Source organism: Arvicanthis niloticus, chromosome 16, assembly GCF_011762505.2.
Source record: "Arvicanthis niloticus isolate mArvNil1 chromosome 16, mArvNil1.pat.X, whole genome shotgun sequence".
In the NCBI taxonomy this organism is placed as follows: Eukaryota; Metazoa; Chordata; class Mammalia; order Rodentia; family Muridae; genus Arvicanthis; species Arvicanthis niloticus.
In genome coordinates, this window is record NC_047673.1 from 68,107,694 (window position 1) to 68,132,948 (window position 25,255).

General features: G+C 41.9%; 1 protein-coding gene across 3 annotated transcripts in view; it reads left to right on the forward strand.

Annotated features, from left to right (window-relative positions):
• Positions 1-3,735: 3,735 nt before the first annotated feature.
• Drc8 (dynein regulatory complex subunit 8) overlaps positions 3,736-25,255 on the forward strand; it is a 79,632-nt gene continuing 58,112 nt past the window's right edge. For 2 of the 3 annotated variants that reach the window (XM_076914584.1, XM_076914585.1), the window contains exon 1: positions 3,736-3,957. In XM_076914584.1, coding sequence (XP_076770699.1) covers positions 3,927-3,957 — 31 coding nt within the window. In that variant the 5' untranslated portion in view covers positions 3,736-3,926. The remainder of the gene's footprint in view (positions 3,958-25,255) is intronic. The other variant, XM_034520408.2, reaches the window with a different exon arrangement.

Here is a 25,255-nt window from a genome sequence, read left to right on the forward strand (position 1 = left end):
GCAGTGATGAACACTGTGGTTAGCCCATCCCTTGTGTGCATTTGAAACACTGGGAGAGCAGACTCTTTTGAGTGGAAGATGAATCTCAGGAGAGATGGGGTTTGATCCTTCCATGTTCCTTCATATATGAAATCCACTTAAAACGATGGATTTCCTTGCAAGCTTATTAAAAGTTTTCAAAGGTTTCTACCATAGTCATTGTTTTACCGCTGTAAAGAGACACCATGACTACAGTAACTCTTTCAAAAGCAAACATTTAATTGGGGCTGGCTTACAGTTTCAGAGGTTTAGTCCATTACCTTCATAGTGAGAAACATGGCTGCCTGAAGGTAGATATGGTTCTGGAGAGGCAGCTGAGAGTTCAGCATCCAGATTGGCAGGCAGCAGGAAAAGAGAGGCACTGGGCCTGGCTTGAGCATTTGAAACCCCAGCACAGATCCCCAGTGACACACTTCCTTTAACAAGGCCACACCTTCTCATTCCTCAGACTTGGCATCTATCAACCACTCTCTAACGACAAAGGATTCAAATATATAAGCCTATGAGGACCATTCCTGTTCAAACCAACAGGAACTGCTGGTCTCAAGTCTTTGCTGATCTTCACTTTGTTGAGTGAGAAGCACTGCAGAGAACTTCTCCTGGTGTCCCTGTTGGTCCTGGTCACTCCCACTGACTTGTGCAGATTCTGAGGAGGCCTGGCTCTGTCTGCTAGGTTGTGTCACCACTGCTGACTTGTGTTTGCTATCCTGACACTACTGAGCTGGACTGCTGGTCTATCTGTGAAGTGTTTGTGAGTGGAGCTGCCACTGCTGACTCCTGTGACCTGAACTGCTGATTCCATGACTACACAGATGGGATTTGTTCCAAAGAACAATTTTTAAACAGGTCCACTTCCCCCATATCCTAATAACCTTTCTTTCCACTACCTCAGATGGGTGGTAAGCTAGAAAGGCAGTTAAAGCATTTAAGAACCCATATTAAAAGTAGGGTTTGAAAAAATTAAGCCTACATTAGCTAAGTTGAAAAATTATATTAAGTACCTAAAATATGCTCCAATGACTAGGCTAGGGACTGCGGATATGAGTAAGATCTCTCTCTTGTCTTCAAAGTTGGAGGGGGAGTATCCGCTAACATATTCTCTGTCTTTTTTTTTTCCTACTTGCCCTAGCAGTATTTTTTTTTTTAATTTGTTTTTTTGTTATAGAGTCTTAAAGAATGTAGCCCAGGCTGACCTCAAACTTCCAGGAATCTTCATCCCAGCCTCCCAAGTGCTTTGACTACAGGTGTGAATTGCCAAAGCTAGCTCAACAGTTTCTTAACCATCTGAGGTCCAAGCCTTTTTGTTGTAGTTTCTTTTTACTGGTGCTGGGATTGGACCTAGGGTTTTATGAATGGTAAGCATGTACCTTTTACTGCTGAGTAAAATCTCCATCCTCATGATGACCTTGAACTCCTGATCCTCCTGCCTCCATCTCCTGACTTCCACACCTGATTTGATGGTACTGTTTTAAAATTTCAAGAGGAATGCAAAGAAGTACAGACTAATATGATTTAGAATAACTAGAATGAAATGTTTTATATTAGTTTAGTAGAATGTACAAAATATTGAGAGGTGAGTTACTTGACGTTTAAAATGTTAATTAGGTATATGTACAAGTACTTATGTAAAGACCCCATCTTATTACCATTTGCTGTCAATACTTTTACTGATGCAAAATAATGCAAGATGAAAATCTGCTTTATAGTAAGTTTACCGAATCTGAGCCGCGTGGAAAAGTCATTTAGAACACTAACTTGTCTTCATTTGTAAGACCTGTAGTATTTCAGATTAGATGTCAGTATGTACATCTGAAGTTCTAGATACTCATGAAGGAAGATACGGGAATGTGCATGTGAAGCTCTTAGATACTCAAGAAGGCTGAACAGGAGCATCACTTGAGTCCAGGAATTTAAGACCAGCCTGGGCACCTAAAGAGAATCCTTCCTCATACAAATACTAAAGCAAAGACACAAACTACAAACTACAGGCGTGTGCACCCCCCCCCCCCACTCCAGGCATGTGTGTGTGTGTGTGTGTGTGTGTGTGTGTGTGTGCGCGCACGCGCGCGTCCCTCCCTCCCTCCCTCCCTCCCTCCCTCCCTCCCTCCCTCCCTCCCTCCCTCCCTCCCTCCCTCCCTCCCTCCCTCTCTCTCTCTCTCTCTCTCTCTCTCTCTCTCTCTCTCTTACACACAACACAATTCCGGTCAGAATATCCCAGTGTATAGCACAACTTTACTGGCTGGAAATGTATGTGGTAGAAACAAGTAAATAAAATAAAAGCACTAAGCTGGGCAGTGTTGGCGCACGCTTTTAATCCCAGCACTTGGGAGGCAGAGGGAGGTGGATTTCTGAGTTCGAGGCCAGTCTGGTCTACAGAGTGAGTTCCAGGACAGCCAGAGATACACAGAGAAACCCTGCCTTGAAAAACCAAAATAAATAAGTAAGTAAATAAATAAAAGCACTATAAACCATTTTGAAAACTTTGACTATGGGACCACTGAGGAAGATGTAGAGTAAGACTTAAGGGGCAGGTGACCTTCAGGATCATCTGCAATCAGGAAGGGACAGTTCTCTTCCTTCCCATACTTGCTGCAAAGTTTTTCATCTTCAGGGAGAGTAAGGGGGAACACACAGACTGTAAATATTAATATAAATGAATGCTGATTACGCCTCCATATTTTGGGGTGATACATTTACTGAGCACACTTGAGTTCATCTTAGAAGTATTTCTTAATATGCACCATTTTCTGATTATTCAAGTTTGTAGTTAGACACCTTATCAAATTGTTATTTTCTATAGAATAGAAAATATTTTTTAAATGTTTTTTAACATTTAAAAAATAAAAACAAAAAATGTTTTAACGAAGAATACAGTTGGTCTGCTTTGAGGGTTCATTCACTGAGATTACAGAAGTTCAGTGACTAAAAATGAGTAATAAAAAATTAAAGACTAAGATGTAAAGTGAATAAGTAAATTAAAAAATCAAGACAAAACAAAGATTAACTACCTTGCATTTTAAAGGCCTCAACATTTAGTTTCTCTTATAAAAAAGTTAAGTACACATATACTATGAAATACCGTTAAAGACTAAAACTAGATATTCATTTGAGTCACACTGTTGAGACATTTAAAAACTGTTTTTAAGAAAGAATATTTCCTAGTATTCTGGGCTTATCCATAAAATAACAAAGCATGCAATGGTCAAGTTTTTCAGGACTCAAGATTCTCATTGGAAGGGTATGCCAAATTGCACCATCAACATATCAAATGTGTGTAATACAGAGAACAGACCGGCAATTTATTTGTTGCTATGAGAACACTATTTTGTATCAGATATTGCAGCCTTGGCGACGCAGTGTTTGTGCCTATTTTGCACATGTTTTTCAATGAGTCCTCTCCCCCTGCGATCCCCGGGAGAGACTTGGCTTCCTCCTGCACCCGGCCCACGACCGTTTTCGCTCCAGTTTCCCTGAGTTGCAGAGTGGCTCCGCTTAGGAGAGGGTGACGCCAGAGAGCCACAGGCCTGGCCCGGGTGGGGCTGGGGTGGGCGGAGGCTTTTCGGGGAGGGACAGGGTAACGCGCGGGGGGCCGCTAGGTCTGCACCCGGTTCTGGGGTGCACCTGAGACGGCGAAAAACAAAAACTAAATAAAATAAGTAAACAAACAAGGCAGCCTGCGTCCTTGACAGTCACAATCAGGCCAAGGCGGGCTCTGGAACCTTATTAATAAATGACTCCCCTGGGCCCAAAGAACGCCGGCCTCGGTTCTTGGGGGAGGCGGGTGTCGGGAGGGCCACCGCGTCGAGGGGCTTCCTCCGCCAGGTCCCGCTCGCGCGTCCCGCAGGGTTTGTGATGGGTATCTCCCAGGCGACGGGCTCCGCACCAAGATGGCGGAGGAAAAGGACGCGGAAGGAACAGGTAGGATCGTGATGGGGGAGCCACCACGTCGCCGCTGCGCCCGAGAAAGCGCGGCCAGGCCTCCATCTTGAGCCCCTCAGCAGGGGGACAGTGGTCTAAGGAGCGGCGCCAGCCCGCGTCCCGGCCGGCCGCCCTCCCTTCCCCTTGAGAGGTCTGCGCCGGCCGCGGCTGTGGCCCCCGCCCGGGAGGTTCATAATGGCGCCCTTGTCCCTGGTACCTCCATGCCCCGTGAGGGCGCCGGCCGCGCTCTGGGCTGTGGGTACCCGGAGGGCGGCCTCACGGAGGACCGGAGCTGACACTAGAACCTGGCGGGATTCTCTGCGGCCCTGCGGAAACCCCGCCCAACCCAGCCCCAGGCGCCGGCCGCCTCCATCTTGACTGCTCCTCCGCCAGGCGGAGCACGGCCTCCAGGTCACACTGGGCTATGGCGGCCCAGGGCGCGCTAGAACCTCGATTAAGGAACACGTACTCAAGCCATCACTTTAAGAAGGACAGAAAGAATATCTAGCCGGGACCTGTCGGGCCGCCCAGACCGGCCGGGTACCCGAGAGGCCTCAGAGGACCCGAAAAACTAATGATCCACGTTGAACTGCAAGACCTTTTGAGTTGTTGCTAACCCAGCAGAATGGCTTAAAATCGGATCCGTGGTTAGCATATAGTGACTCAACAGCCATTACGTGATAATTGACAAAACCACCGCAAAATAAATAGGTCAAGCAAGCCCTAAAATAGTATAGGGCAAACATTGCAAAAAGTGAAAGTAACACTCCATCTTTGTTGCACTTTTTGATCAACACACACCCTATTGACCCTCACTGCTCCCCCTCCTCTTTGCTCCCCCCTCTTTTGGAACAAAGTAGTTAGGCTAACAACTAATATTTACATGAGATGTTTAGTCCATCGTCATGGTGATTACAGAAAACCAGCAGGGAAACATGAGACCATGCTAGAGATCTGGAAAACATGTGATTTATAGACGGTAAAAGTAATCTAAGAAGTCGGGATTGTAGTATAGAATTTTAACTCTACTAAGGTACAAAGATTTTGTGGTGCTGCTTTAGAAGTGGAAGGTTTATTTTACTTTGTTGTATTTACAAAGAATATGAAGTTAGAGGGCAGGGAGTGTCGGGGAGGTGTTGGGGGAAGGGAAAGGATATGATCAAAATATGATATATGAAAAATGTTTTAGGTAAAAAATTAAAAAGCCTCCCCAGAAAGTATTTTTATTTAATCAAACTTTTATACATACCCCAAAAGAAAGAAAAGGAAAAACATTAGGTGAATTAGTTTTTAAAATTAATGTATTTTGTGTGCATTGGTGCAGTATTGCCTTCTTGTATGTCTGTGTGAAGGTGTCAGATCCCCTGGAACTGGAGTAGCAGACAGTTGTGAGCTGCCATGTGGGTTCTGGGAATTAATCCAGGGTCCTCTGGAATAGCAGGTAGTGCTCTTAACCTCTGAGCCATCTGTTATTTTAATAAAATACCAATCATTTGATTTTACCAATGAAAGCCTGGAGCCGGATGCTAGCTCAGAGAAGCAGAGAAAGCAGCCAGCTGACTTCCTCCTCAGCTAATGTCCCAGACATTGTTTCTTTCTAAATAATCCTATGTTTACTCCCTGTCAGTTGGTTGCTTGCTCCACCTCTTGACTTATGGTTGACTTTATTTAATTCTGTTTATAATATTCAAGCAGAAAGCTCTTGGATAAATGTGTGTGCTAAGGCTGAGCCACAACACATCTAGAGACAGAGTTTTCCAGTAAACAGCACAATAGGGATTCACATTGTGATCAAATATCCATTTCTCCAGCCCCCTACTTTTTTTTAAAAAGACTTATTTATTATATACTGTAGGTTTTTACAGTTTAAAATTATACACATATACATACAGAGACAGACAGACAGACAGACAGACAGACACACACACACACACACACACACTACATTTAGGGTCTCCCCTTGTAGCTCTGATTGGTCTGGAACTCCCAGAGATCCACCTGGCTGCATCTGAGTGAGCATTGTGACTAAAACTGTGTGCCACCACGCCTAGCCTGATTTTTACAGTTTTTATTTCTACTTAAAATAGAGACAAAGACAGACAGAATTTCTGTTTCTTTAGTTTCCAAAATATGTTTTAATATTTAGTGTAAGTTTAGGAGAGGAATCAATTCAGTCTGCAACTAACTGTGGAAGTAATGGCTGTTGAAAGCTGTATTTCATACATTCAATTTTTTATGTATTTAATGTTCATGGAAAGTAGTCTGGTGAATGTTAAACCTGAAAACTGTGAGTAGAAAGACCAAGTCCATGGTTGTCCAGTTGAAGCAAGCATTATTAAATACTGGCCAAGAAGATGGACACTGGCCAAGTCCATATGTGGGATTCCCAGAGAAGTGGTAATGAATTATGTGCCTATAAAGTCTAAACCCACAAGGTTCTGTACTTTCCACCTTGGTTCACTGGGGGCAAGCATATATCCTGACTTACTTCCTGCCTATGTATCTCCTGCCTGGGTCTGATCAGGCACATCCTGTGCAGTTGGGACAACAAACCTTGTTTATTGAAGTGGAACAAGTGATTTATTATCTTACAAGAACAACAGCCCTCAGCATTCCTGGGAGTTATCTGTCCTTGGGCAAGTGGGGTTTAAAGCTTAACTTTAGCCCTTACATGAGGGCAGAGCATTAGTGAATAGCAAGATGAAGACGGCATTGTCTGTCCTCTCCAAAGGGGAGGACATCAGTAAGGGAGATAAGAGAGGAAGAAGATGGAAAACAAGCCCAGAGGAGCAATCGGAGGGAGCCAGCGAGGGCCAGATAAGACCCTCAAGGCCCACCCTCCAGTATCCTGCTTCCCCAAGCAATCTCACCTTTCATGGCTCTGTTCACATTTCTGAATCTTATCAGTGGATAAAAATGGATTGGGTTGGTGCCCTCAGGATCCAGTTATTTGTGGCAAAGCCTCTGAAGTACATCCAGAGGTGTCTAGTCAAGTGGGTAATAGGGATTAAGAATGGACTGAGGCCTGTCAGCGACAGCGGAATTTAATCCAAGCCCTCAGGAGGCAGAGGCAGGCAGATGGATCTCTGAGTTCGAGGAGAGCCTAGTCTAAATCAAAACTTAGAAAAAAAGAAAAAGAAACGGAAAAAAGAAAAAAGAAATAATTTGGGATTCTCATATTCTTGTTTTGTTTTTTGGTTTTCCGAGACAGGGTTTCTCTGTGTAGTCCTGGCTGTCCTGGAACTCACTCTGTAGACCAGGCTGGCCTCGAACGCAGAAATCCACCTGCCTCTGCCTCCCAAGTGCTGGGATTAAAGGCGTGCCCCAACACCGCTCGGCGGATTCTCATATTCTTAAAGAACCCCTTCTGTGTGGTCCTACATGTTAACATGCGTCCCTGTATCTTCTTTTGTGTTTGAACAGCGAAATTTTCTTTTTCCTAGATTAATTTTTTTCTATAATTATCTAAAAAGCAAATGAATTTAAAAAATTTAAAGCCAAGTTAATTTTAAGTCATTTATCTTTTTTTTTTTTTACTGAAAAAAATCTTTGAAATGTGATACAAAAAGCTCTTTTTGAAGCTTTATCATTTCTTTGAAGTCTCCTCAGCATTTTTTGTCTGAAGGTTTTTTTTTTCTTTTTTTGGTTTGTCTTGTTTGTTTAAGTGGATAGTTGATGAAGTTGTCGATTGGTTGGAGTTTTTAATCCGGATGTTCTTGTCTCCTAGAGAATTTTACACAGTACCAGGAGACTCTTCTGTTTGTAATTAGAATCAGGAAGCCAACTGCTTAGGTATGAAATTGTAACTTTTGGCAGACCTGAGAGATTTAGAAGGTGTGTCAGTTTTCTAATAGACCCCCTTTCAAACTTATTTTTGTCTGTATTAAATTATTATTTGATATTTTGCACTCTTTGCTATCATTGCTTGGAAAAATGGCTAATCCAATAATAGAGGAGGTTTTACATGTTGTGTGTGTGTGTGTGTTTTAAAGTTCTTTGTATGGTACCACTCTGAAACCAAAACATTTAGAAATCTATATTAAGATGTTGGAGAGATAGCTTTGTAGGTAAGAGTTCTTGCTGCACAAGTAGGAGGACCTGAATTTGCATCTCAGGGCCCATGTCAAAAGCAGGCCATTGCTGTCTACAATACAGGGGCAGAGACAGGAGAGGATCCCTGGGGCTTCTGGCTACCAGCCTAGTTCCCGATTCAGTGAGAGACCCTGCCCTGTCTGAGAAGATTAAGACAGGGTAGAGTACAGGATACCACTTGGTCTCTACATATGCATATAGTTGTATACGTATAATAACACACACACATGAAAGGCAAATTGAAATAGAGGAAATAGAGAAGTTAAAAGAACTTTTTTTGTGTGTGTACTTTTTTTTTTCTCAGTAACTGTTGATTATATGCTGAGGGATAGTTCACAAAGGTGAGCACTGGAGGGAGACTTGAACTTGTATGTTATCTTCCTCAAGCTACAACCATCTGATCTCAAGCTCGGTGCTAAACCTAAGGAGCCTCAGATTCCTCACATATAAAGCGAAGAGAATTATGCCTGTTTGTGTTGTGATGAGGTTGGTATCTTCTCTTTTCTTCTTTTTGAGACAGTAGTCCCACCTGTTCTCCAGCTCACTATGTAGACCAGGCTAGCTTTGAGAACTTCACAGACCTCTGCCTGCCTGCCTGCCTCTGCCTCCCTAGAGCTGGGATTAAAGGTGTGCAGCGTCACACCTAGTGGATGGTGTCTTCTTATTTCTCACTGTGGTTCTAGCACCCATGGTGCCTGGTGTGAGAATGCTGAGAAAGCAAGAAGCACTCTGCAGTTAGGGCCTGGTGCTTACTAGTATGTGCTTGACAGGAATCTCAGGGCAAGAAAAAAAAATGTAAGTCCCATTGTTGATCATACATAAACGTTTGTGCATATTTCTGAGGCCACTTAATAACCATTCTTTCTGTGCTAGGCAACTAAACAAAGAAGAAGAAAAAAAATGTAAAGGTTTACACTTCTATACACTTCACATCTCTTTTATTTACAGACAGAACTTGAAGATAGTTGGCATAGCTGATGGTAGGGATGGTGTGCCACAGGATGATTATTGTCTCCTATGTAGACGGCACATCTGGGCTCAGTTTTGTCAGTTGTCAGTAATGCCTGTTTCTGTGGATAGCTTTCAGCTGAGAGTCCCACATTGCATATAGCTGACTCTGGTTTCATTTGATATAAAGTAGAATTCTTGGGTTTCTTTGTTATATTGTCAACACTGATTGTTTCAGAAAAGGTTTGCCTCATTAGAAATTTATTGCTTCTTTATATCTCTATGCTTCTCACCTCTTTGGAGCCAGCTTCTTATATGGCAGAGAAGTTATAAAATGCAGAATAAATTGGTCAGTCAGTCTGTCTGTCTTGTTTCCTGTCTTTTCAACAGCGTCTGATAGGCTGGGCTGGCTTTGAATTTGATGGATGGCCCAGGGTGACCTTGATGCTCTCATCCTCCTGACTCCACCCCCAAAGTGCTAATATTTCATGCACATTCGGAGTGACAGAGTTTTAGTTTATGCAGTCCTGGGGTAAGCCAACCAGGGCTTCATGGACTCCACCAAGACAGCCACATCCTTAGCCCCCCAGTTTCTTGGCACGTTTCTCCGCATCTATGGGATTACTGCAAAAATCTCTAATTATAACCAGTTTACTGGTTTTCATCTGAATATGAATTATTTACCTAAAACTCGTACTTGCGTTGTTTTAGGATAGTCAGGACTCTAGCAGAGCAAACTAGGCCGTCTTTTTTCTTCCTTTTTTTTTTTTTTTTTTTTTGGCTACATGGTTAGTAGTACCCTTTAGGCATGCTTCGTTATAGGGAGTAGATTATTTGCTAGTATTTTTAAAAAAAAATTATTAATCATTCCATTTCTTAACATCTCAAATGATATCCTACTTCCCAGTTACCCCTCTACCTACTCCCCATCCCGTGAGATCCCACTTCCTGCTTACCCCTCTGCCTACTCCTAATTGCTAGTCTTATAAGCAGTATTCTAGCCCGGGCATGTATTATTTCTTCATCCTACACTTAGTAAATAATACTTGTTCATAGCTCAGAACATGAACTATACATATACAGTAAAATATATGAGCTGGGAACCCCAGTATTCTAACTTCTTCACATGTCAAGTGAGTGACAGAACATGTAGCAAGAACTTCACGTGCCCTTAGAGCTCCATAAATACCCTTACTACGTTAGCGCTGTGCTCAGTGAGGAATAAAGAGATGTTGGCCTTGTCCTCTTTGAGATTACTTGCTGGTGAGAGAACCATTACAGAACTATGCAATTATTTCATTACATATAGGATAAATTGTTTAAAAACCTCAAGGCTACAGTGAAGGAACACGGATGTAATTTTTCCTTACTTCAGGAGCTTTGAATGTGACATTTCTGTCTGCTGAAAAGCAGTTGGCTGAAATTCAAAAGCTTGAAGCAAAACAATCAACAAACTCATCAAAAAGCTGTAAGCCAGAACGGCTTATGAGAGGAGCTAAGCAGGCTTGTGTGGCTGGACAGGCAGGGGAGGGTGAGAGGTGAAGCGGGCATATAGCAGAGACAGGGAAGCCCTCCTTGAAAACAGGCCACAGGAGGTAGATCTGCTTTAGAGCAACAGGAAGCCATTGGAGCGTTTCAAACGGGACAGTGCAGTGTCTGCCTTAAGAGGTCAGTTATACCTGAGTCCTCTTTCATCTACTGCTGTGACCTCAGGCCCCTTCTTCTTAGCTGTTTGGAATATAGAGTTGATGCTGTAGTCAGTGCTCTGTGTGCTGGCACAGCACAGTTTGTACCTGTGTAATGGTAGCTTACTGTCCATTGGTCAGTCCTCCTCATATCTTCCCCATTCTCTCCTAGAAAACTTTATTACTTCACACAGTGGTAATTTAAGTGTGGGTTTGATGAAAAACACAAAGTAGGGGATGAGTTTGCATATCTAGGGCTCAATGTTACTAGTGAATTTATTCATCTGTGTGCTATAAAGATGAATTTATGTTCACCTTTGGACTTTTTATTATATAAAGTTTTAGAAAAGACCTTTTAAAAAGCTGTGCTAGCAAGTTTTTATGTCACCTTGACACAGCTGACATCATGTGGGAAGAGAGAACTTTAATTGAGAACAATGTCTCCACCAGATTGGCCTGTGGACAAAGCCTGTGGTCTCCTTCATTGATGATTGCTGCAGGAGGGCCCAGCTCGGTGTGGGTTGGCACTCCTGGACAGGTGGTGCTGAGTACTATAAGAAATCAGGCTGATGCAGGGCAGTGGTGGCGCACGCCTTTAATCCCAGCACTTGGGAGGCAGAGGCAGGCAGATTTCTGAGTTCGAGGCCAGCCTGGTCTACAGAGTGAGTTCCAGGATAGCCAGGGCTACACAGAGAAACCCTGTCTCAAAAAACTAAAAAATAAAATAAAATAAATCTAAAATAAAAAAGAAATCAGGCTGAATAAGCCACGAGGAGCAAGCCCATACACAGTGTGCCTCTGTGGCTCCTGCTTCATTTAGTTCCTCCCCCAGGGTCTGCCCCACCTAAGCTTCTCTCCATGGACTATGAATCCTGATATATAATCTAAATATATCCTCTGTGAGTTGCTTTCATCATGGTCTTTATCACAGCAACAGAAACAACAACAACAACAACAACAACAACAACAAAAAAAAAAAAAAAAACCAAAACAACAACAACAACAAAAACCCCCAGGTGCTAACAGAAATTAGCAGAGACTTTAGTGCATGTAGATTTCTTGGAATTGGAGAAGACTATTTGGAGGAGAGCTAGGGGTGACTTAACACCTTGTTAGTATGAGTCACACTTTGAATTTCTATGACCTGTCCTCGGGTCTGAGGTGGAGGCTGCTCGGATTTCTACAGATCCACTTCTTGCTGAATTTAGCATTGACCTGTTATGATTTATTGTAGCTGATCTGTTTTCCTTTTAAATTAGATTGGACCTACTACAAGTGGATGTGCTGTGCTTGTGTGTTCTCCTTAAGGATTGAACTCAGGGCCTCAAGCATGCAAGGCTTGTGTTCTACCACTGAACTATATTCCAACCCTTAATAAACATTTCATATAAAAGCTCAGTGTATAAAGCAAGATGATGATTGACTTATATTTTTGGTCAGATGTTTGTTAATATATTCGCTTTGGATAAAGTTATTAATAAAATATGAATCACTAAGAACTTCCTCCTCCACACAGGCAAGAAGTGGTTCCTTGGCTGTTTTTAAACACTGTGTGTCTGGAATAGATGTTGGCATTACTTGAGTCAAGCAGGACAATAACACATACCACGTACTTTCCAGTTAATTAACCTTGAGGGCATTTCTCACCTTCTCCCTTGTATACTTTAAACAGATCTCATGGTAAAGGCTTCCTTTGGGACTTATTATCTTGTCTTCATTTCTGCAGGTTAGGGTTTTGAACACCTAGTTAAGTGTTTGAACATATACACAGACACCTCAGTATCAGAAACATCTCAGCTGCATTCCCCTCCCTCCCCCCCGGCTGTCCTGGAACTCACTCTGTAGACCAGGCTGGCCTCGAACTCAGAAATCTGACTGCCTCTGCCTCCCAAGTGCTGGGATTAAAGGTGTGTGCAACCACCGCCCAGCTCCAGCTGCATTTTTATTTAAAACTCTCTTGTATCCTTTGGTGATTTGACTTTTGTTTGGTTAGGACTGCTTTCTCTGTGTAGAGAAACATTAATTTCTTCCTTTGAAATTAAGCTTAATTTCCCCCCTATGGTTTGATTTTAACCTGTTAAAACACACACACTTTTAGTCTTCTAAGCATTCTGATTGCCAAAAAATAAAATATTTCTATTCCCCAGCACTTCTGAGGCCAAGTCTATAGATTTTCTATACCAAACAGCTTTCTAGTTCTTTGTGAACTCTAGTGGGTGTTCTGACACTACTGGAATTAGTGTAGACTGTACTGGCTAAGTGTTAGCCCACAACATTGTTCCCATGGAAATATGCCAGTTGCAGGCAGAGGCTACCCATCCCTCTGACTGACTTGGCTACAAGTTGGGCATTCCTACCATCCCCTTCCCAGTCTGCTAATTTGCTGTAATCAATCCAGGGCTGATGGAAACACTAATTATGTTTACTAGACTTTTATAAAAGACACAAACAAATAAAGAAGAGGCCTGCTAAGGCCCTGAGCCCAGGACCTTCAGTCCCTGTACAATTGTGGTGCACTATCTTCTTGGTCTGTGGATATGTTTGTCAGCTCAGGAGTTCTCCAAAACCCTTTCTTTAGAGTTGTTATGGTAGTTTCTTTGTATAGGTGTGGTTGGTTATAGATGCTCATGTATGACTGACCCTCTTCCCATCCCTTCATCTCTCTTTGGAAATTAGGAGATGAGCTGAGTTTTCTAGAAGTTTCTTGTTTGGGTGTTAGTCTTTCTGATTATTACTTTGGTCACACTTGCCAAGGGCTTGTTTCCTATGATCAGATTTTATGTTAATTATTTTATGGGGTTAATTTTATCTAATCTTCATAGCTGTATGAGATGCTATTTTATTTTACAGGTGAAGAAGTGGCCTAGTTAAAGGACTTGTTTGATTAAATATGTAGTTAGTGCTGGGGGAATAGCTCAGTGGCAGAGTGCTTGCCTCCCAAGGCATGTAGTTTGAATTTGTATTCCCAGTACTTGGGAAACTGAGGCAGAAGGATCCCAAGTTTAAGGCAAGCCTGGACTACACAGAGAATTCTAGGACAGCTTGTTTCAGTGAACAAACATATATGTGTGAGTGTAGTTAGTTGTAGAAGGGCTTATTTGGCAGCACCTTACTGTTTCCTATTTACTTTATTATATCTTTATTTGGTGGTCAAGTTTTCTCTAAACAACTTGGGCTACACTGGAATTCACTGTGTGACCTGGGCTGCCCTCAGACTCATGATCTTCCTGTTTTGGCCTCCCAAGTGCTGGGACTACAGGCATGTGCCACTATGCTAGGATGTATTTGCTATTTCAATTTTTTATATTATTGATATAGAACTTTTGAAAACTCATAAGGATTTTGACATTTATTCAACCATTAAATAAATATCCATAATGAAACTCTTTTCTTTCTTCTTCTTCTTCTCCTTCTCCTTCTTTTCTTCTCCTCCCTCTCCTCTTCTTCCTCCTCCTTCTTCTTTTCTATTAAGACAGGGTTTCTGTGTGCAGTTCTGTTTGTCCTGGAACTCACTCTTTAGACCAGACTGACAGTCTCTTCATCTAGTTTTATTCTTTAAAGGAAGGTTTTGCTGAATTTCCTAGTAAAGAAAGCTGTTAAACTGCCTTCTCGGAGTGATTGAGTCATGAAGAAATCAGTTGGATTGTAGAAGACCTTTAACATTTCATGACTGTTTTTACACCATACTAAAAAAAAAAAAAAAAAAAAAAAAAAAAAATCCCTTGGAAGTAGCTGAGAGTGAGCTAAAACTGCAATAAGCTTTCCTCTAAAGTATGAAATACAGTTGACAGACATCTTTTTATAGACATGTCTGTGACTGTGCACTGTTTTTAGGCTTGATAAATTTTTTCAGAAATGAAAATTTTTTCTTTCAAATTTATAAAAGCTCTTTACAGTAAAATAGCACAAGATAGAAACAAGCCCTGTCCATCTTATGGCTCATCTAGACCACATTTCTCTTAAGGTGGTGATGGCAGCAACGTAGAACACAAGCATATTTTAGTGAGGATAGTTTTTTTTTTAAAAATAATATCTACAAAATAAAATTTCAAACTTCAAACTATTTATAAAATTAAAAACATGAAAAATCCAGATGAGAATGGTAACAGAAAGAAAAGCTAATCAAACTTAGTAAAATATTTTAAGCAACAAATATTTCAGAAGTAAACAAATAAATTAGACATAGTCTTTTTGTTAGCTAGCTATTAATGTGCAACTGGTCACCCCACATCAACAGGCTCCAATCTACAAACATTTTCCTCACACAACTTCTGGACATAGTTTTGCTGAGTGATTCTGGCTCTGACATAACTCTGAGCTCACTATATCCCTGTTGGCAGGAAGCCTCAGTCCCCCTCCCTCCTTCTTTTCTTCTTCTTCTTCTTCTTCTTCTTCTTCTTCTTCTTCTTCTTCTTCTTCTTCTTCTTCTTCTTCTTCTTCCTCTTCCTCTTCCTCTTCCTCTTCCTCTTCCTCTTCCTCTTCCTCTTCTTCTTCTTCTTCTTCTTCTTCTTCTTCTTCTTTTTTCTTTGAAGGAGATAGACACTCAGCAAAAGCAGAAATGCCAGACTCTCATTCTGTTAGCTATTTGTTGAGCCCAGATGAAGTGTCAGTGCTGCATAAAAACAGCTCCCAGCTCCTGTCTCACGGCCGGCCGGCCGTATTGAGCATCTGCTCAGAAGTGATCAAAATCAAGCCCAGGTCTGAGGGTTCTTGCCTCAGCTACTTAACAGTTCCTTGAGAACAGCTTTTCTCAAGCATGAAGACCTATAATCTTAAGAAACTAGTTATTTATTCTTTACCACCCCAGTATTTGATGGCAAAGATTATCACCCATAGAGACATCCCATCAATTAAAAAGAAAGAAGGAAGGAGGCACCCAAGAGTTAATAGTTCATAAAACTGAGCTGGGCAAATGTTGGGAACTTTTTAAAATTTAGGATTCAAAGGGAAGAACAAGCTGCTTCCATTTTTTTCTATCTCTTGTCAGCTCCATTGTCTCTTCCACTCCATTCTCTCCACAGCCTGGCCGTTTATCTCTTTGTTTTTCCATCCACCCACTGACTTCCCTCCACCCCCCAGCACTTTTCATGGGCTCTTTGGGGCCTTAGACTTTTCTACCAAAGATAAGCTTCTTTACAAATAATGTTTTATAAAATGTCCATCACACGCCATTGTTTGCAGTACTAGCATTAGCAGTTGGCATTCTGAAGAAAGACAGTCATCCTCCCTTGTCTTCTTTAATTCAAGACCATAAGTTAGTCATTTTACTACCAATTAAAGCATTTTAAATATTGTTTTTGAGCCAGGCTAAGAAGTAAAGGCTAAGGAGAAACTTGCAATCCTCCTGCCTCTGCCTCCCCAGTTCTGGGATTACACTTATCCACTACCATAATACAACTCAATTAAAAATTATTGCTCTTCACATCACCATGGAAATTCTAATTTTAAATTTTCAGTTTACAAAATCCTGGGTTTCCTTATGACCTTTTGTAAGCACATCATTGAGTTTTGCTTGTTTTTTCTCCCTCTACTCTCTTCCCTTCCCTTACCCACATCGTCCTCTTTCTGGCTTCATATCACACGTGTAAATATGTAATATCATATCACACATATGTAAATATGTGTTCAGATCTAGGCTCTGTGTATGACAGCAAACACTGATATCTTTGCCACCTCAGTCACCTTGTCACTCTGCACTGTCATGTTTTTCACTGTCTTTATAGTTTACTCCTGTTGACCAAAGACTCATTTCTTTGTTAGTTTTTCTGTTCACTTTAATCCTATCATCCTTTTGGGTGACTTTGGTAATCCTTTCAGTAACCATGAGGACTTCACCCAGGACACCTATTTCCTCCTCTCTTTAACTCCAGTGACATTTACTTCCACTCTGCTCCTTTACCCCTTTTCTTTTCTCTTCTCTTTCTTTCCTTTTCAATCTTCTTTTTTCTCTTTCTTCTTCTTCTCCTTCTTCTCCTCCTCCTTCTCCTCTTCTCCTCCTTCTCCTCCTCCTCCTCCTCCTCCTCCTCTTCCTCCTCTCTCTCTCTCTCTCTCTCTCTCTCTCTCTCTCTCTCTCTCTCGCTCTCTCTCTCTCTCTGCAGATCAGGATGTCCTAGAACTCTATGTAGATCAGGCTTGCCTTGAACTCAAAGATCTGCCTGCCTCTTGACAGCCCCCACCCCCATCCCAATCCCTCCAAGTGCTGGGATTAAGGGCATCCACCACTACCTCCTGGTTTAAGATTATCTTCTTAAGATTCAGTCCTGCACAAAAATATCTGTCCCACTCAGCCCAAGGCACAGGTCTTTGTCACCAGCAACCTGGGAGTGGGCATATCTACCTTATTTGTCTTATCTGGTGAGAAGTATGTGGGACTGTGAAAGGATAGCTTGGTTTCTGGTGGAGCACTGGCTAGAGATGGCCAGAGACCCTGCAAGGGATGACATACATTTCGCCACATTCCCAGACTCCAGGCCAAAGACCTCCATTGATCAGCGCCTTTCAATCATGTAGGGCAACGCCCCTACCAGCCTCTCCACAGGTAGAAGGCATGACTATAGGCCACAGAGAGATCTCCATATTAATGCGATACCTAAGGGCCAGAGGGCATAGCCAATTAAGCATTTCTTCCCTATTCCACCTCCCTCCCTATTTAAGTCAGGCCCATCCTGAGAAACTGGGTGGGGTGGTACAGTTTTATCTACTTTGCACCATGACAATAAACCTTTTAAAACCATGGACTTCCTTGTGTCTTTGGGGGCCCACCGTGGAGCAGGCCTTTGACTACCGAGCCACTGCTTAATCTCCAGCAAGAAGATTTCACTAAATTCCAGCCAAGGAGCCCTGCCAACTCAAGCAAGCTAGCTGACCGGGCCAAACAAGGGACGCCACCAGAGCGTCTCTCCCTCTCGTCCCTCTCCCATATGCCCTCAAATCTTAGTTCTTCCTTGGCTGGGAGCCTAAAGACAGAGACCACCTGTCTCCCAGTCAGCCAGTTTGGCCTGGAGACCCCCACTCAGGAGCTCTGCCCCCCTGGGACTTCAGGCTGAGACTTCTCCATGCCCGCGCAGAGCCCCGAGGCTTCTCAGCCCAGCCGTGTGGAGTTTATGCCACACGGAGTAAACAGTCAAATTTCCACGCTTCTGCCTCCCTGAGCCATGGCAGAAACACGGGAACCACAACACAGCCCAACAGGATCCATGCCCATGCACTAGCTACAGCCCCGCAGAAATAGACCTGTTTTCTGCCTGAGTTTTATACAATAGAGATTCCCTTCTAAATAGGAGTAGTGTTCAGATTCTGGAGGTCCAAAAAGAAGAAGAAAGGAGGAGGAAGAAGAAGAGGAGGAGGAGGAGGATGAAGAGGAAGGGAAGGAGGAAGAGGTGGCTATGGACCTGGAAGGTATCTATTCTAGCCTTCTTTTGATTTGAGAATGGCAGAAATACCTACCTTTAAGTCTCTGTTCCAGCTTCTATTTTCTAATTCTCCATTGAGGATGTTGCTTTATGTTTTAAAAATGGTAGCCATTATGCTTGTGTGAGCTCCATTGTTGCCTTAAAAACCTATCTTCAGTGAATGCTCTTTTTTCCTACATTCTTTAAAGAAGGAAGGCCATTTAGTTTTGTTTTTTTTAGTTCTAGGAATAGAGCCACACCTCTACCCTACCCTCCCATAACCGTCTTGGTAGAAAATCTGTTCCTTCTGTTGGTCAAAGCTAATGTCCCTCCCTATTCATATTTAGACTCTCATCGACCTTGTCTTCTCCAGGATCTTCCTTCATTAAATTCATTCTTTTTACACGATTTATTATTTCTTCCTCTTATATTCGATACTACAGAATACAGGAGTTATAAAGATGAATTTTTAATGGCATTGAAGGGCTTAGTGCATAGTGGAGGTAAAATGTTAACAACTGGTTTCAGTGTAAGGATTTGATCACCTTCAATTCTTTGTGCAATGTGTTTAGTGTCTGATTTTCCATTAGAAAGGTAACACAGGTCTGCTTACTTTGTTCCCTACTATCCTTAGTGTTTAGTACCTAATAAGTTCTCACTTGAATTAGTGAATTCCAGAGGGCAGGTAGTTGGCACAACCTAGAGGTCAAGGGAAGGACAAGGAGTGTGGTGGAAGTAGAGGCCTGCTGGAAGACGCTGCATTCATTGTGTTAGAAGCTGGCAGGGGAGAAAATGAGGAATTAATACAAAATTCTTGGAGTAAGGAATAGTTTCCATTTTAGAATAGAAGTTTTAGGTTGCGAGTGAAGTTTAGTGGCAGCATATTTGCCTCACATACACAAGGTGCTGACCCTGATTCCCAGCATGAAAGAGACGGGCAAAACTCCCTGCAGTCCTTAGGAAACATAACGTGCCCAAGTTCCCTTATCCAATAATGTTAGCTCCCTGATTTACTGCGGGATCCTTCTGGTTGCAGTCTGATGTTCTTTTATGCAATGGTATATTTATGGAATGGTTCCCAAACTTGGCCACTTATCAGAATCACCTTATCAGAAGAGATTCTTGGAACCCCCTCCCCGACTGAGCCAGAATTCTGTCCCAGGAGGAGAGCTGCTAGCTATGTGAAATTAGCTTGAGGGTTTCTCACAGGGACTGGCTCAGTAGGTCCCTATCCTTTAGAGTCATTGTAGATGGCAGCATGGCATGGCACGCTCCCTCGCCAGGCCACTTCTCTTGGCTGTCTTTCATCTTTAGCCTGCAGCCACCAGGGAGTTGCTGAAGGCTGGAGAGTAGTATAGCCAGATGGACATTTTATGCACAACTCTTTAGCAGCACAGCAAAGGAGGAGAACGGATGGGGTTGTCTACCTTCAGCTGCTATGTTAGCCAATTTCATTTTTGCCCTCAAACATTCTTTAATCATCTGCCTTTTCTTCTTTTGTTAGTAACCTTTCACTTGTGTGAGTAATTTTATTTTTCCTAGTGAATTTCTTTAGAGAAGCACTTGTATTCAGTTCTGGGTTTCAGTCAGCTCCAGAAACACCACTTTTCATTCTCATCACTGCTGCCTGACCTGTACAACTGAGCTTTCTGGTCCTTCACCTTGTGTCTTCTTAAGGCTGACTTTTACACAATAAAGACTTTTTAGAAGTTATTTGTAAGCGGAAGCCTTTTTAAAATTTTGATTATTTTTTTTGAAATCCTCTGGATTAAAAAAAAATGGATATTTTATTTACATTTCAGATGTTATCCCCTTTCTCCATTTCCCCTCCACCCAGAAACCCCCATCCCATCCCCCTTCCTCCTGCTTCTATGAGGATGTGCCCCCACCCACTCCCACCTGCCCACCCACGAATTCCCCCACTTTGGGGCAACCAGCCTTCACGGGACCAAGGACCTCCTCTCCCACCTATGCCCAACAAGGCCATCCTCCTCTACATATACAGCTGGAGCCATGGGTCACTTCCTATGTGCTCCCAGGTTGATGGTTTAGACCCTGGGAGCTCTGGTTGGTTGGTATTGTTGCTCTTCCCATGGGGCCACAAACCCTTTTAGCTCCTTGAGTCTTCTCTCTAACTCTTCCATTGGGAACCCCATGATCAGTTCACTGGTTAGCTGTGAGCATCCACTTCTGTTTATGTCAGGCTCTGACAGACCTCTAAGGAGACAGCTATATCAGGCTCCTGTCAGCATGCACTTCCTGATATCCACATCAGCGTCTGCCTTTGGTGACTGCACATGGGCTGGATACCCAGGTGGAATGGTCTTCAGACAACCCCTCCTTCAGTTTCTGTTCCACACTTTGTCTCCATATTTGCTTCCTTGAGTATTTTGTTACTCCTTCTAAGAAGGACGGAAGCACCCATACTTTGGTCTTTCTTCTTCATGAGCTTCATGTAGTCTGTGAGTTGAATCTTGGGTATTTTGAGCTTTTGGGCTAATATCCAATCAGTGAGTGAATACAATGTGTGTTCTTTTGTGATTGGGTTACCTCACTTAGGGTAATATTTTCTAGTTCCATCCATTTGCCTAAGAATTTCATGAATTCATTGTTATTAATGGCTGAGTAATACTCCGTTGTGTAAATGTACCACATTTTCTGTATCCATTCCTCTGTTAAAGGACATCTGGGCTCTGTCCAGCTTCTGGCTATTATAAATAAGGCTGCTATGAACATAGTGGAGCATATGTCCTTGTTCTATGTTGGAGCATCTTCTGGGTATATGCCCAGGAGTGGTATAGCTGGGTCTTCAGGTAATGCTATGTCCAATTTTCTGAGGAACTTTCAGACTGATTTCCAGAGTGGTTGCACCAGCTTGCAATCCCACCAACAATGGAGGAGTGTTCCTCTTTCTCCACATTCTTGCCAGCATCTGCTATCACCTGATCACCTGAGTTTTTGATCTTGGCTATTCTGACTGGTGTGAGGTGGAATCTCAGGGTTGTTTTGATTTGCATTTCCCTGATGACTAAGGATGTTGAACATTTCTTTAGGTGCTTTTCAGCCATCGAGTTTCCTCAGTTGAGAATTCTTTGTTTAGGTCTATACCCCATCAAAATCCCACTATTTGCAGATGATATGATAGTATACTTAAGTGACCCCAAAACTTCCACCAGAGAACTCCTAAATCTGATAAACAACTTCAACAACGTGGCTGGATATAAAATCAACTCAAACAAATCCTCCACTCAAAGGATAAATAGGCTGAGAAAGAAATTAGGGAAATGGCACCCTTCTCAATAGTCACAAGTAATATAAAATACCTTGGTGTGGATCTAACCAAGCAAGTGAAAGATCTGTATGACAAGAACTTCAAGTCTCCGAAGAAAGAAATTGAAGAAGATCTCAGAAGATGGAAAGATCTCCCATGCTTATGGATTGGCAGGATTAATATAGTAAAAATGGCCATTTTGCTAAAAGCAATCTACAGATTCAATGCAATCCCCATCAAAATTCCAACTCAGTTCTTCATAGAGATAGAGCAAATTCATTCAGAATAACAAAAAACCAGGATAGCGAGAACTATTCTCAACAATAAAAGAACTTCTGGGGGAATCACCATCCTGACCTCAAGCTGTACTACAGAGCAATAGTGAATGCAAATTGATCCATTCTTATCTCCTTGCACAAAGCTCAAGTCCAAGTGGATAAAGGACCTTCACATAAAACCAGATACACTGAAACTAATAGAAGAGAAAGTGGGGAAGAACCTTGAATACTTGGGCACAGGGGAAAAGTTCCTGAACAGAACACCAATGGCTTATGCGCTAAGATCAAGAATTGACAAATGGGACCTCATAAAATTACAAAGCTTCTGTAAGGCAATAGGACAAAACGGCAACCAACAGATTGGGAAAAGATCTTTATCAATCCTGCATCAGATAGAGGGTTAATATCCAATATATACAAAGAACTCAAGAAATTAGACTCCAGACAAGATTTTTATTTAAAATGAAGAAACCTGGGGTGTTTTGCTTTTTCAACACTTTATCATTCGTGCCAGAAACTTCACTGAGCAATAAATAGCCTCCATGTGTCTGCCTGGGGAAAACAACCATAAGGAGAGCAGGCTTCCGGCTTAACTGACCTTGTGATCTAATGGGGGCCAGCAGTGGGAGGCTGGCAAGCAATTCCACTGTGACCTGGGGATACAGGGCAAAGTAGGGACAATGCATTTGTCACCTCTTCACTGTCCTCAGGTCTCTCTGCCTCCAGTATTGCCTCGTCCAGCTCAGTTACCTCCTAACAGCAGAAGTTATCTTGAGAAATTAGGTGCTCAATAAATATTTTTTAAATTTATTTTATTTAAATTTTAAATGTGCATTGGTGTTTTGCCTGCATGTATGTCTGTGTGAGTGTGTTGAACTTCCTGGTAGTGGAGGTACAGACAGTTGTGAGTTGCCATGTTGGTGCTGGGAATATGACCTGGGTCCTTTGGAAGAACAGCCAGTGAGCCATTTCTTCAACCCCAGCTTGATAAATAATTTCATAAAAATTATATCTATATTGGGCTGGAGAGATAACTTAATGGTTAAAAGTGCATACTGCTCTTGCAGAGGACTTGAGTTCAATTCCCAGCACCCATATTGGGCAGCTTACAAGTGTCTACAACTCCATGTCCAGGAAACTGCCAACTCCCCTGGCTCCCACAGGGACACACACACACACACACACACACACACACACACACACAGAGAGAGAGAGAGAGAGAGAGAGAGAGAGAGAGAGAGAATAAATCTTAATTATACATGCCGCACATCTTTAATCCTAGCACAGAGGCAGATGAGTCTTTGTAAATTCAAATCCAGCTTGGTTTACATAGTGAATTCCAGACCAGCCAGAGCTACATAGTAAGAGTCTATCTAAAAAAGCAAGCAAGCAAACAAACAAAAACCCAATATGTATATCCACATTCAATAATGATGATGATGATGATGATGTGTGTGTGTGTGTGTGTGTGTGTGTGTGTGTGTGTGTGTGTGTAAAATGTCCATGGGAGCCAGAAGAGCATGTCGAATCCCTTGGAGCTGGAGTCACAGGCAGTTGTGCTCTGGTTGTTGTAGGTGCTGGGAACTGAACTTGGGTCCTCTGGTTGAGCAGTAAGTGTTGTTAGCTGCTCAACCATCTCCCCAGCTCTTCAGCAAATGTTTTTTAGAGATTCACAGATACTCACTTAAAACCTCTCTAGCTGTTTTGTTGCTCTTAGATAAACTCCAGCCTCCACAGGGTGGCTGACTAAGAAGCCCAAGCTTGCTGCATGTTGCTTGAATTCTCTCTTCCAGCAACATCTCATTATAGGGACAGTCGGGAGCAAAACACCAAACTGTTCCTCATGTTCAGTTCCCTTTCTGAAACTGTGTCATAAAATTGTACTTTTAAATTCTTCTCTTGCTCTTTCATTCTCTCTCTGCCTTGGCCATAAACCAGCACTCTATCATTGAGCTACCCCCCTAGGCCATCATCCTGTTAAATAAGATTCTGAATTATTTTGAAAAGAGGAATCATGCTTAAGTTCATACAAAGGATAATCAATCTAAAACACTCACATAAGAATTAGTATATAGTAAGCACCCAGACGAATGCATGGGGAATAGGGAGTAGCAAGAACCGAGAAGTGTCCTGTCTGCTGATATTTAAAAACACTAAGATTATTTATTGAAGTAGATACAAATTTACTCTTGGATGTAAGCAGTATACTAAGATGTATAAAGTAGAAAGCAGCCTAAAATGAACTGTATGCTGCAGTAGTTATGTTAACTGGGAGTTCTGGTATTGTTTTAGCATCTGGCCAGCATATAATAATATAATAATATAATAATATAATAATATAATAATATAATAATATAATAATATAATATTATGTCCACACATGATCTCTCTGTCTCTCCTTTTATTTTTAGTTTTTGGAATTATTATTCATATAGTTTGGAATTAATTATTTATATAGTTTTGGCACTCTATGTAAAGTAAGTAACATTACTAGAACATTTGCCGAACATGCCATTTATCTAAAAATAAATAAATTAATAAATAATTGTACCTATTGTCCTTCAAGCTCAGCAAAATTATGCAGAGTTTATTCAAAACTCAGTTTTAACTTTATTTAATTAACTTAATATTTTTGGAATTAAATTAGGTATAATAACAAGAAAGAAAGAAAGAAAGAAAGAAAGAAAGAAAGAAAGAGAAAGAAAGAAAAGAAGGAAGAAAAGCCGGGCGGTGGTGGTGCACACCTTTGATCCCAGCACTTGGGAGGCAGATTCAGGCCGATTTCTGAGTTCAAGGCCAGTCTGGTCTACAGAGTGAGTTCCAGGACAGCCAGGGCTATACAGAGAAACCCTGTCTCAAAAAACCAAAAAAAAAAAACCAAAAACCAAAAAACAAAAAACAAAAACAAAAAAACAAAAAACAAAACAAAAAAAAATAAACAAAAAAGAAAAAAATTAGGTATATAATCATGAATTAAATAAGTATAATTCTCTTATTAATCAATCATGTTCTGATATATGGTGAAGTTACAGTTTAAACATTTTCTCTAGCAAGAAGTTGGTATTTCTAGCAAGCTTATGAATTATGGCATTGTTTATTGACATGACTAATGAATTAAAGTTAAAATAAGACTTTGTGGGCTGGGGAGATAGCTGTCAGTAAACTACTTGAAGGGACCAGAATTTGATTCCTAGGATTCACATTTTAAAAAGCCAGGCTTCTTGGCACAGGCTCATAGTGATGGGGGATGGGGTGGGGGAGGCAAAGAGAGATGGATCTCTGGGGCTCATTGGGCAGCTAGCCTAGCCTGCTTCCTGAGTCCCAGGACAGTCGGAGACTCTGTTCTAAAAAAAAAAAAAAGATTGTGCCTGGAATGATATTCTCTCTCTCTCTCTCTCTCTCTCTCTCTCTCTCTCTCTCTCTCTCTCTCTCTCACACACACACACACACACACACACACAGAGTGAGAGAGAGAGAGAGAGAGAGAGAGAGACACACACACACACACACACACACACACACACACACACACACACACGGGAGGGGGCAAAGGCTGCCTGTGAATAGGTCTTTTTTTTTTTTTTTTTTTTTTTTTTTAAATAACAACAAATTTTCACTTAGAGGTAGTTACAG